The sequence below is a fragment of the Pogona vitticeps genome, chromosome 6 (genome assembly GCF_051106095.1).
Source record: "Pogona vitticeps strain Pit_001003342236 chromosome 6, PviZW2.1, whole genome shotgun sequence".
NCBI classification, from domain to species: domain Eukaryota; kingdom Metazoa; phylum Chordata; class Lepidosauria; order Squamata; family Agamidae; genus Pogona; species Pogona vitticeps.
Genome location: NC_135788.1, coordinates 90453243 through 90466394, shown reverse-complemented (window position 1 = coordinate 90466394; position 13152 = coordinate 90453243). Strand labels below are relative to the sequence as shown.

At 40.4% G+C, this 13152-nt stretch overlaps 1 protein-coding gene across 5 annotated transcripts in view; it reads right to left on the bottom strand.

Annotated features, from left to right (window-relative positions):
• CDK12 (cyclin dependent kinase 12) overlaps window positions 1-13152 on the bottom strand; it is a 93191-nt gene that overhangs the window by 42910 nt on the left and 37129 nt on the right. For 2 of the 5 annotated variants that reach the window (XR_013537542.1, XM_078377845.1), the window contains exon 14: window positions 2746-2833. Coding sequence is in view for 3 of the 5 variants with exons in the window: in XM_078377845.1 (XP_078233971.1) it covers window positions 2763-2833 (71 nt within the window). In the remaining 2 variants the exon portion in view is untranslated. Of the gene's footprint in view, window positions 1-2389; window positions 2417-2745; window positions 2834-10172; window positions 12026-13152 lie in introns of those variants that run through there. The other 3 variants (XR_013537543.1, XM_020799258.3, XM_020799260.3) reach the window with 3 other exon arrangements.

The window sequence follows — 13152 nt, the reverse complement described above, 5'->3', positions numbered from 1 at the left end:
AAGAACAAATGGGAACTGGGTGTGTGTGACAGCAGCCTATCTGGGTTGGGAACTAGATGCATAGTTTTCACTCCTACTTTAAGATCTAGAATGCAATGCAGTCCTGAAGGGTTATTGTTCTGCCTCCAGTGCTTCTTAATATCTATATAAGACCACTGAATAAAGTCCTTTGGAATGTTAGTTTGAGTATCATCAGTAACTGTTACATCTGAAAACATTAAGGACTAAATGGGTGCTGGGGATGGAACCCAGCCCTTCATGTCTCCATCTCACCAAACGCCCTTACAAGACCATGTGCAAAGCTTCACAATGAAAACATGGTCTTTTTGCTTCTTTTTACTACATGAGGAGATGGGAGTGGAACTTTAAGCACCTCTCTGTCCTCCACCATGAATAGAGCCTTTCACACTTTCATTCAGATTGCCTGAATACAACTAGAGACATCTCAACTCTTTCTTCTACATACGATTCATGTAATTCAGAAGTACCACATTGTTATTAGGATTGGTAATGAACAAGAAGGGCCAGCACAATGAAAGCCAGTCCCAAGGAGAAGGAAATAGTATTAGATGGCTACTCGTTCACTAAGGAGAGGTACCATTTCACTTGTCCTGACCTTCTCATGGGGCAGGTCTGAAGCTTGTATATGGTCATAGATCCAGTTTTCCCACAGGTGGCAGAGAGCAAATTTAACTACCGGTAGTTCAGTTTTTTTGCTCAGTGAAGCACCACTTGGGTAGATATAGCCTGGCCACAGTTTTCCAAACTAGCCACCACATTAAGCTCCGAGTCTGGAAACACTGAGAGTCAGTATGGTACAGTGGACAGCGTGACAGACTAGGACTCAGCAGACCTCAGTTCAAATTCTACTTGGCCATAAAAACTTATGGGGGTCTAGGTCGTAGCACTGGTAAAGCCAAACCTTGAATATTTCACATGTCCTGAAACCCTATTAGGGGTTCATGATAAGTCAGAAGGAACTTGATGGCATCTAATAAGCATTAATACCACCTTGTTGTTGCTGTTATTAAATTAAAAACAAGAATGTGTTAATGTTAATGTCTTAATATGAAAACTATGAGACTGCTTTGTTTTGTTGCTTGTCAAGAACATGCTGATAACATGTTGCTTTTAACTTCTTTCTAAAAAACAATTAAAATTACCAAGATTGCAAAAGTAAACAATTGTGATTCCAAATGTAACAATGTGAAACTTCACCTGTCAACCTGGTATCATTACAATGATTAGAATAAAACTTCTTGAATTATTTTTTTAATGAATTAAGGATGACAAATTACACTTTGAACAAATTCTTTCCAAGCTCTAGTTAGAGATTTTACAATCTCATCCAGAACCGCTTGGAAACTTGTTACCTGCCAGGAAGCTGTATTTTTGTGCATAACCAGAACTGGTTGTTGCAAACACATCCCATCAACGGTAAAAGAAAACTTCATGACTTTTCAGTTCAGTTTTGAGCACAATTTAAAGTGCAGATACTTGCCTTTAAACCCCGATGGCTTGAAACTCGGGCGCCTTACAATAACTTAGTTTTGCATTAATCTTCAAAGTTTCTTTCTTTGGCTACCATTATTAGATAAGGTGTTGGCCTTCTCAATTGTAACACCTTATTTTGGAATTTATCCCTCCCCTGAGGCTTGCCCGATCTTTACTCTGATGTCTGTTTGGCTCAAGACAAATACTGTACTTTTTAAAATCTTTTTTTTAATCAACATTTATTATTTGTTTTAAACATTTATGGAGTTAAACATAACCCCACTGCTATTTGCTAAGTGCCTTTTCCCAAACTATGTATTTATCACTTTAAATTATATTACTCATCCTTCTTTGTTGCTATAAACTGCCCTAAAATGCTTACTGAATATGGTTTTAGTCAAAGGGGAAAATATAGATAAAATAAATACATTAAAATATGTAGCAGAGAATGTTATTGCAGTGTCTTTTTCTTATAATTTTACCAAATCCACAAATTTCTTGATGTTTGGAATGGAATGAAATTTAGGTGAAGAATTCAAAAGCAGGAAAACGTTAAACTAACTGATTCAGTCCCGGGGCTTTGGGAGTTTTGCGGTCAGAAATCTAAGTTTGACTCTTGGTGTATTCAGCCTGGTTAGTGGTCACCGTTTCAAAGGCTGCCTTCCCCCCCCCCCTCCTCCTGAGAGGCACAACATCTTTAACATCCGCAAGGCAGGCAGGTACAACCCAGTCATCTCTATGCTGAAAATAATTGTGCCTACTAAATTTGGCCACTACAAGGAGGGGGTCCTAGTTTCATTGCATTTTTAAATTATCTACTGAATTCACACATTTCTTAATATTCAAAGTAAAAACAACTGGACATTTAAAAATGGCAAATAAAAGCAAAACTTACAGATTTTCCTATGCTCATGTGGAATCCCTTGTGAAAAGAAAAAAACAATGTTTGATCATCTGTTATGAATTAAGAACAGAGGTTTGAATAGATGACATTTCAGCGGCAGCCATATTAGCCATAAACCACAAATAGCGGCCTTACCAGAACTTCCTTCTGGTGATACTCTGGGACTTGTGGTTTGCCAAAGGCTACACAGATGGCAAAGCATGTAAACGCATTAGCCACAGATGTACCAGGAGATCTTGGCTGCCCTATCTCTGAAGAGGCACAGTGGGGATTTGAACTGCTGGTCCCTGGTTCTACAGCCAGGACGCTAACTAAGCTACACCCTTCCCGTTACATTACTTACTTACAAAGTTTGTTTCTTCACTCACTGAAGAGCAGGAACTAGCACTGCACGAAATCGTACAGATGTCAAGATGCGGCATCTGAGGGTTTGATCTGCAATTAGAAAAAGGAAGGATTTGGTCAAATTAGCTCAGCTCACAGCTTAGGGGGGAAAAAGTACTCTGGGACAATTACAACAACTAGAATTCCCCAGCCGACACGGCCACAGGCCATACTGACTAGGGGATTTTGCCAAATGCAGTTCAAAAATGTGTAATTTCCAGGGTCTGAAATTAACTCAGGTAGAAGCAGTTACAAAAGCCAGGTGCAGAGGGTTTCTGTAGCATCGCAGTCGAACATGTGAAGTTTAAACCAGAAACCACCCCCTCCTGCTTGCCAGCTCAAGCATCACATTGGCCTGATTTACATTTCAGCCCCATTTCAAAGGCCTTTGCCAAGCCTTTACCTCTTTCAGCTTCAGATACCCCAAATTAGCAGTGTTAGGCCTCCAGGTTTGCCCTGCAGTTTCAGAATCTAATTCCCATTCAATGGATATCCAAAGCCAAGAGTAGCAAAATCTCATAGCACTGGGACCAGAAGGGAAAGTTATTGGCTCCTGTTTGGCTCGAAAAGATTTTGCTCTTGGCCCCGCCTCATGTCACCAAAAAAGCTCCACCTCCAAGTAACCAGATGACATTCTAGAGCAGATGCTACTGGCCTCCACACCCCAACCACAAATCTCTGCCTCACCATCATATTACCTTTTAGCACACCTAGCAGGGTAATAAACTGGGCCAACCTTAGTTAGACAGGGCTTTATAAGACTTACAAGGAATATGATTTGAGTTAGAGACGGGGGACATTCGTATTCTCATCCTCCCTCCCACTGCCTGGAGTGGCCAAGTTAGCAGGAAGAGAGCGGAGTTCTGGGAGCGACTGGAAGGATGAGCGAGGCTGCCGCCACCGTGGACAGGCTGGCCACAGGGGCTGGCCCCTCGTTAAGTCCAGCTGCGTGGAGACTTTTGTGTTCGTATATAAATACGAACACCCCCATATCTAATTTGAGTGTTTAAGGGGGGGAAAGAAGTATTTGAGGGTTTTATGGAGCCATGGACAAAGTAGTTGTTTGTATTTACTCTTCTAAACTAATACAGTATCCCATCTTTCCTTCCAATTTTTATCCGCACTACAAACCTGAAAAGATAGTTTGGGGGCGGGGGGGGGAGAGAGAGAGAGAAGTCAAAAGTTACCCACTAGGCTTTAAGGCCAAATTCTAGTTCCCTTAGTCCCATGGTTCCCAACCTTAGGTAACCCAGGTGTTCTTGGAGGGGCAGTTCCCAGAAGCATTTACCACCAGCTGTGCTGGTCAGGGTTTCTGGGAACTGCAGCCCAAGAATATCTGGGTTACCCAAGGCTGGGAACCATTGCCTTAGTCCAACGCTTAACCATGTCACCATGCTTACTAGCCAAAAATGCTTAGCATCATTTTTTTTCTTGCACCAGTTTTAAGTGCTGTAGAACTTTTGCATGCTTCCAGACTAGCAAATTGCCATCCAAAATATCTTCATCAGCATTTAAAGTCTATTAACAGAAGGTGAAAAAATGCTGAACAAAAATACCTCCAAATTCTGCCTGCAAAAATAATAATAATAAATGAAAACAGGAAGATGGCGTGCTTCCATTCATTTACATAGGTATTTTACTATGGATCTACACATGTGAATGAGCCATTGCAGGATCTAACTATAAAAACATGCATGAAGCAGTCCAGTGACTGGAACCGGCTTGGTGTGTATCTTACAATGGAGCTGCAAAAGGAGGTTTGTTGTATGGGTGGAGATGTTTATTATTGTACCATAAGGATGGGTTTGGATGCAGAATTTATTTTAAAATAAAATAAATTTCTGTTCTGAATAGAAAAATATAGTTTTCCCTGATATTCTTCCATTGGTGGTCTCATAACATGTATTGCATATACTATGTATCTGAATATATTCTATATCACTACAGAATACAGTAGTGATGACTGAGGAGTACTGTACATTAATGATGTCCATTTAACCCATAAAACATTTCCTTTTCCATCAGTGTTTCTTATTGGGATAGACAACTGTGGCCTCCTGATGTTTTTGAGCTGCAATCCCACCATCTCTTATCACTGCCTATGCTGGATATGGATATAAATGGAAAATATAGCCGAGACAATCAATCAGTCAATCAATCAATCTGAAGAATGACAGTTGCCCACCCATGCTGTAGATCATGGAAACACTTATTATGGAGTTTTAGGAAAGAATTAACATAGTCCTCTTTTTCTCTCTCTCAAACAGAAACAACTATAATCATACTCAGCACAGGTAATACAAACTTCTCACCCGCTTTTTGCACAACTGGAACAACATTTGCACCAAAACATTAATGGACAAGTGAAACTACCCTAGTTACAAAACACAGTTAAACAGAAAAGTTAAAGAGTTTGGACTCTTTAAACACAGTCCAAAGTTGGAAACATATGGAACCTTCTGGGTTTATTTAAAAACCTTAAGTTATGAAGGTCACATGCAGCTTATGAGCCCTGCTATGCACCCATACGTCCCACTTCTTTTGCATTAAATCAAGGAAGCCCTTGAAAAGGAAACTCAAACTTGACAGAAGGATGTCTGAAATAAGTGTCTGCTGTCTGAATGTATGTAGATGGACACAACAGTCCTTAGTAGAGAAGGAGTGGAAGGCTGCAACACATAGTTGCACCAGCTGACAAAGAGCGATATGGTAAAACAACTGGCAAAAGAGCCAGTCAAAGAAAAAGCAGAGAATGTGGCATTTCACTTGAGAAAAAGAGAAAAATCTGTAGCTCTTTTTGCAAAAAGAAAGGAAAATGTATATGCAGTTGGCTTCATGATTACGTTCTGCTTTTTTAGTCTATTGAATGCTCCGGCTGCTTGATTAGATAGAAATGTTAAAAGTAAACATTATGAACTTATTTGCAATGTATCAGCTACAGCTAAAATACTGATCACAAAACTTGTGAAACTGAGAATATGGTCAATTTAGCAATCTTATGGAAATCAATGGGGCTTGCCTCTTGGTAGATACTTGAAAGAATTTGGAGACTGGGAAAACTGACTACATATATACATTTTAGGTATCGTGAACAAACAGATGCTTTGAAGAATACACCCACTTTCCGAACATAAGCTATACCTCAGGTATTTTATCTGTATCTCTATTGTAAATATATTTTTCCTCTTTGTGTATTTTTAAAATAGCTGATTGAATCCAGATTTAGGCATTTGCAGTCAGGCAGGTGGAAGCTGCCTGCCCTGTCCCTTCTTCTACTCTGCACTCCCCCAGCCCCCTGAAAATGCTAAACAGAGGGTTGTGGGGACCCACTGAATGGAGGACTATGGGGGAATCCCCCCACATCAGGCAGAGTGGTTGCAAGCAGAGGGCTTCCATGAGTGAGCAATGTGAGATAGGCAATGCCTAGAAACATTTTGGAAGTCAGAATAGTTGCTGAAGAAAATTTCCACTAGTTCACATAGAAATAAATAAGCACATACATACACATATAAAAATTACATAACTGTAAATGCTGCAGAATAAATTATATCAAAATATGTTCGAGTTGTATGATTCAAGCCATACAGGTGTGGATTTTATTTAAGTATCTATTATGTCCATGGATAATCAGACTGCTGGGCAATATACTACAGCAGCTCCATCCATGCGTAGGATTTTCTGGTTCCTCCTAGATTATCTCAGCTGTATCTGAGTGTCCATATACCCTTTTTCCTCCCATCTCAAACACACACTTCACCATAAGTTTACTAGTGAAACCTTTGTTGAATGCATTTCTAGTAACATAATAGTAGAAGAAATGTATGTCAGTGATGATGGGTTACAGAGGAGGAAAATCAGGGCAGGAAAAATGATCCAAGTCCACAACAAAGAAACTTTCAAACTGTTATCTTCAAGGACTCTTTTTCCAATAGACCATCTTGGAATCCCTGAATATTCCAGATGAGTTCAAATTTAGGCTTACCGTATCTACTTCAGCTTTTAGTAGAACTCTATGATCCACCAGCTTAAGGCAGGTATAAAAAGGCATACACTCAATTCAACAATGGGGTGTTTCCGGTCACATTATAAAGCTGAGAATTTGCTTTCAGTCCCGGAAACGAACTGGTCACAGCCCCTCTACATGGAAATCTACTCATGATTATCCACTTCCTCAAGCTCTTCTTTCAATAACCTCATTTAATGGTAAATGTCTATTTACTATTGGTATTGTTAAACTGAGAATTAGGAAATTCATTTAAAGATGTGCTATCAGTCTGCTTTCTACCCAGAAATGGGGGGGGGAGGCAAACCCACCACCATTATGTTGGACTACAGCAATCCTTGAGCCAGTGGCCACAATGGCTAAGAAATGTTGTGAATTATAGTCTAACATTTTTTTCGAGCTCTGGTATAGCCCACTCATGTTCTAAGACATGATTGAGTGACACTGACCAAGAATGCTCTACCCCAGTGATCCCCAACCTTGGGCCTCCAGATGTTCTTGGACTTCAACTCCCAGAAACCCTGGCCAGCAGAGGTGGTGGTGAATGCTTCTGGGACATGTAGACCAAGAACATCTGCAGGCCCAAGGTTGGAGATCACTGCTCTACCCTACCCTTATCTGATAATGTAACATGTTCTTCTACGTATCTTTGCTAGAATCTTATTTACTTATACTGTACTGTACAGTTATGAAAGGGCAATAGTGTGATACTTGGTCCCACTTCCAGCAGTGGATACTTTGAATACCTTACCTTGCATTGGTTGCAAAGTTGACAGTGGAACCAATTGCATAAAGGGAAACACACAAAAAGAGAAAAACACTATGAAATTGCACCTCTGCACACCATTTTTTTTCTGACTGAATTTTGGCCTAAGTTACATAGTAACCTATCAGTAGTTTGGGGCAGGTGGTCTTGCAAATATGCTGGTCTGCCAGCACCATCAACAGCTCTGATAAACTCTCAAGAAGTTTCCCGGAATATGGCTTGAAGACTATGGGAAGAGTATAAGCAAAACTGTTCTTACTGTTGAAAACTGATGTCTTATGCAAATAGTACCTGAAAGTTCTCAGATGTTATTTCCCCAACTGTCAAAATATTTCTGCATTCTATATTTTCAGAGTGGAGCAATATACCCCAAGGGCTGCTAGTGATAATCTGATGGCATTTGATAAGTAAAACTGTGTTCTGTGAGGTAGCTAGCACTGGAGAATGTTAAACCACAAGGATTATCCATGTCTTATTAGGCTTTATCCTGTCATCTTGTCTCCCTACCTGTGTGTTTTGTGTGAAATGACCCTATTGAAAAAGATCCAGTGCAGTGAATTACAAAGTTCTACTTATGCTACTCCATATGCAATAGGTCTTTCACAAATTGGAGTCATCACTTGGTGTTGCAGAAATCAAGTGACACAACTAATGTGAAAACACAACCTTCTGAAAAGCTCAAACAGGAATTTCTACCCCTCAAAATATTTAGTATTTTCTTGCAGGCGGCCTAATGTGCTCAATTTTGGATCTCAATGCTTAGAATTACCATGTTTCTCGAGATGATCAAGATAAAGATCTTTACTTTCACCCTAAAGGGTCTTTATAAGATACTGACTCCTCCATAGTTAACATCTACTATCCTTTAGTACCCTCCATCATCCCTCCTGCCTCCATTTCCCTACCAGAGATTTGAGCCTGGATTCAATGGTTCCTTATGAACCCATGGAGAGAACTCTAAGAGAACACATGGCAATAAAAACGTGGATACAACCAAACTTGGATCGGCAGGGTATGACTGCAGTAACAGATAACTACACAACAGCAGCTTAGAACTATTAACACAGGTCTTAAAACTGTGCATGGAAACTGGCAAGGCAGCAGAAGGAAAACTCCAGGGGTGAAACTGGAAGGAAGGTTTATATAGCTATGACACCTTTAATTCTTCCCAAATTTAAGGCAGAGCCTTCTTGGGTCAGTTGCACCTTCTCGGCTTGACTTGCTTCACAACCTATTAATTTTTTAAAAAGATAAGCAGGGATGAGGACAGTCGTATATACTGTGCCTTGAACTGACTGGAGGAAAAGTGGGGTGTAAATCTACAGTACTAAACAAATATGGTGAAATGCTCTGCAGTGCTGGGACTCTATAAACTTATATTTTACACAAATGTGGTGTGAAAGAGTGGGAAAAGGTAGGGAAGGTCAAAAAGGTGTTATACTAGATATATGGAAAAGTACACCATCATATTAAACTATAAGCTTCTAAGCAATTTGTCGAAAGAAACAACAATGAAACAAAAATACATAAGGGAAAAGATGGTTCCAATCAGAATTTCCTAGATCTTATTAAAATAGTGTGGTCAGTTTCTTTTAGGTAAGCACGATTATGACGGCAGCAGAGAAAAAATTGACATATGACTGAATGATAGCAGAGGAGAGACACAGAAAAGAATTACTCCATAGTAGTTTTATAATGCCAAGTTCAAAATTCAACAGGAAACCTGCAGAATGAAGAAAAAGAGAGAAAAAGAGAAGGGATATTTAAATAAATACCTAGGAGAAACTGATCCTTTGTTTATTTACCATACCTTAATATACAGGGTTTGGTTTTGTTTGGCATGTGAGGCATGAACTGGTGACTCAATTTTAAAACCTCCACAAAATTTACAGTTAGAACTCTGTAGTCTCACTACTCTTCACAGAATAGAATCATTTTTTTTAAAAAAATTGACAAATGTTTCATAGTGCCCCTCTCTTGCACACAGTTCATCATAAATACTGTTTCAACTGCCTTGAATAACATCAGTGTCTTATTCTATCTTTCTCAATCTGGTGCTCTTCAGATGTGTTGGACTGCATCAAGCAGCTATTCAATTTAGTCTGAGTCCAAAACATCTGTATGGGACAACTTCCCTATTTCCCATTAGCCACGTTTTCTGTTTAATATGAAAGTAACATTTTTCTTTTAGAAATCTATAATTTTGTTCTCCCTTCCCATTTTCTGACATTCTTTTTCTTTTGAATGTTGCCATTTTAAAAAAAAGGAGCAGTGGTTACATTTTACTGAGAAGCCATAGTGGCCTTTTCAATTCTCTGCCCTTCAGCGTCTTTTTTCAAACTACAGGCTCCAATAGGCTTGTGTTCACCCCTACCTACACTAGAGTTCACCAAAAATATGTAAAAAGTATGCAGTGTTTCTGGAGCTACTAAAGATGATGATGATGATAATGTCCTAATTGAAGTGTTGGTGAAGAAAGCTGCAAAGGGTTCATTAACATTGAAAACGATGAAATTACACAAGATAGCAACACCAACTTTGAAAGCATCAAGTCTAACTTCAAGTTTCCCCAGTTTAAAACTTGAACACCCTCCTTCTTGAAGAATTTAAAGATTACAAAGTTTTTGGTTTTTATTTTATTTTCAGCCATTTACTTTGGCCTTCAGAACTTCCAACAAAAGGACACTCACCATTCTTGAGAGAAAATTAAAAAAACCTAAACCCATTGAAAAGCCAACGGACTCATGGACACTACAAAAACTCAGTTCAGTTAAAGGTTGGAAGGTGAGCATGTCAGGATAGGGCCTTTCACAGTAAAACGGAGAACAGCTCACTCATGGAAGAATGTGGTATTTTGTCTTCATGTAAAGAAAGTGTAGCAAAGAAGGAAAAAAGAAAAAAAAAGAGATTCCCAACATGTACACAACACAAACCAAGTTCTCTTAATTCAGTATAAAAAGGCATGTAGGCACCATCTGACAAATCTTGAAATTCAAGGAGGCAAGGAAAACAACACATCTCTGCAATACTGAGGCTAGATTCAGATCTATACATGTTGCAGAATGTGGTGGCAGAATGGACACCCCTCCAGACTGCATGAACTGCCCATATGGAATGCTTCCATTTGCATAATTTTGCAAACTTTATCTCCAAGTAGGAAATTAACACAGTGGAGATAAGAGTGGAATAAAACCACCCCATACATTAAATTTTCTGCTTGCATTTTTCCTGTGTGTGTATGTGTGTTTGGGCAGGGGATTAAAAAAGCACACACACACACACATATATGATCTACAACAATGCAACTCATTCTGCCCTCTCATTCCACCACATTTACAGATCAGGGCACTGAATCACTTCATCCAGATCATCAGTGGGCTCACTCTCAGAAATAATGGCTCAAGGCTTGCAAACACATTCAGTTCATATTTCCAATTTATTATGCATTTTTTCAAGGATTCTTTCCTTCCCCTTTCACCCTTTCCCCTGCATCTCTGAGTTGGAGAACATGCCACATCAAACCCAAATTTGTAGATATTTTGGTATACAGGTGTCAGGAGAAGGCTAAGATTCTTCATTCTAAAGCCACTGGGGAAAAGGAAGAGCAGCAGTCTGAGAAAAAAAAAGGAGGAGGGAGATAAGAATAAGCCATTTTTGTGGTGGCTAGACATGGGCACCGGGATGCCCTGATACACTGACTGCTCTAAGGTCAAGAGGGCAACAGGATAAAACACAACCCTCCCAAAGTACCAAATTTCCACTTTCCAGTCATGTTAATAAGGGATGCCTCTTCCTCTTCCTCCTCTTGGAGGCACTCTGCTTTGCCCCCGAAAGGCCTTTCCATATGAAGTGGATTGGACTGGATTCCCCCATGTGTGGCTTGTTCCTGTGTCACTAGAACTAGCATTTGCCACTCCCACCTCACTGTAGTTATGAATTTTGGCCTCTGAGTGTACCAATGTGTTGTTGCTCCCCTCAGTTTTGATGAAGGATTGCCCAAGAGCAGAATGTATCCCCAAGGGGACATGAGTGAAACGGAGGTCCTGGTCCCCTGGGAACTGAACCGATCCTGCGCCCTGGTAGGTGCTTGACTCCCCGAGATGACTTGTGGAGTCCAGAAAGGTCCTACTTTTCCCCAAGATCTGGGGTGATGTCTCTGTTAAAGTCTGGTTGGAATCCCGTTCATCAATATCAAAGCTGCAGCCCTCGGGGCCACTGTCAGCGCCGTAAGTCCTGGAGGATGTTTTGGACCTGGTGAAATCCAAGGAGGGCCTCTCAACTTGGGGTTCATGCTTTGGGTGGCTCAGTGGCCCTGCCTCTTGCTGGGATAAAAGGTGCAGGAGGGCAGCTGTCACTGCTGGGTTCAACTCCTGAGCTGCATCAGAGACGTTGTCCTCTGCCAGATTGGGTGGTGGTGGTGGCGGTCCAGGAGGTTCAGGGGGTCTCTTCTCTGGTGGGAGAATGTGAGGACAGGCTGTGGAATGGTTACGGCTTTTAAACACCATCTTTAAAATACACGTGAACAAACATCAACACATTTCAGACACAGATATACAGGGAAGAGCCACAGCTCAAGGAAAAGTCCTAGATGAACTCCTGCTCAAGGCTATCAGAGCACAGGGCTTGACAGACCTCATCCTGATATGCCCGACAGCCATTGCCAGTCACAGAAATGGCACTGGAACTGTAAGTAGGGCTGTATGCATGTTTGAGCTCTTCGAAAAAGAACAAAACAAAACAAACGGAACAGAATTTGTGCAGCAAGATAACCCATACTCTGCAATATGAATACAAGATGGAAAACTTTTAGTCTATTGGTTGTGTGTGTTTTATGCTACTTCTGCTAGTCACTGGAAGATACAAAGAGCTAAGCAGGGTGTGGTAGTCCCACTTACTGGAAGATGCTAAGTCCTCCTCCCTTTGGCTTCTGATATTTCAATAGTTTCCCGCTAACCTACTTTCCAAGACAACCCCTGCAATGAAAAGGGCTAAACTTTTGCTCCTTCAAAATTATCAAGATTTTTCCATAATTGAAATCCATGCGGAATACACACCTGTAGCTACTACATTCTGTGCTGGAATGTGTGTGAGTGTGATGGAGAAATCATGGAGAAACTAAGCAATTTACTTCTCATCCCTGTTCATATTAGATGTAGGGATTCTCCCCTGTGTTAATCTTAGAAGACTGTTTGTTGTAAGCAGCTGAACAGAGTAACAGTAAAGGGCCAGGAATGTGTCCTACACCCTGTTACCTTTCATCGGGCTAGGAACCATGCAACTGTTTTCAATTTGGATTGTTGCAGTTTCCTCTACAGGAAAAGCAAGAAAAAGGCCTCAAGGCTTTTGGGGGAGGGCTTCTCCCCTTCACATGGACTGGATTCTGTGTGAATGGCTCCTCTACAAAACAGATGGTTGCTTTTTTTCCAGGTTCAACCTAGTTATGGGCTCAATGCAATTAAATAAAAACAGTGTGTTACATCATATTTGCCATGCATTATTCTAAAGCTGTCTTGTAGCAGATAAAGACTGTAGTTAGGCTACTGTTTTAGAAAATACAGACAAACTAATGCTCATATCTCTTCCTTGCAAAGAGATATGAGC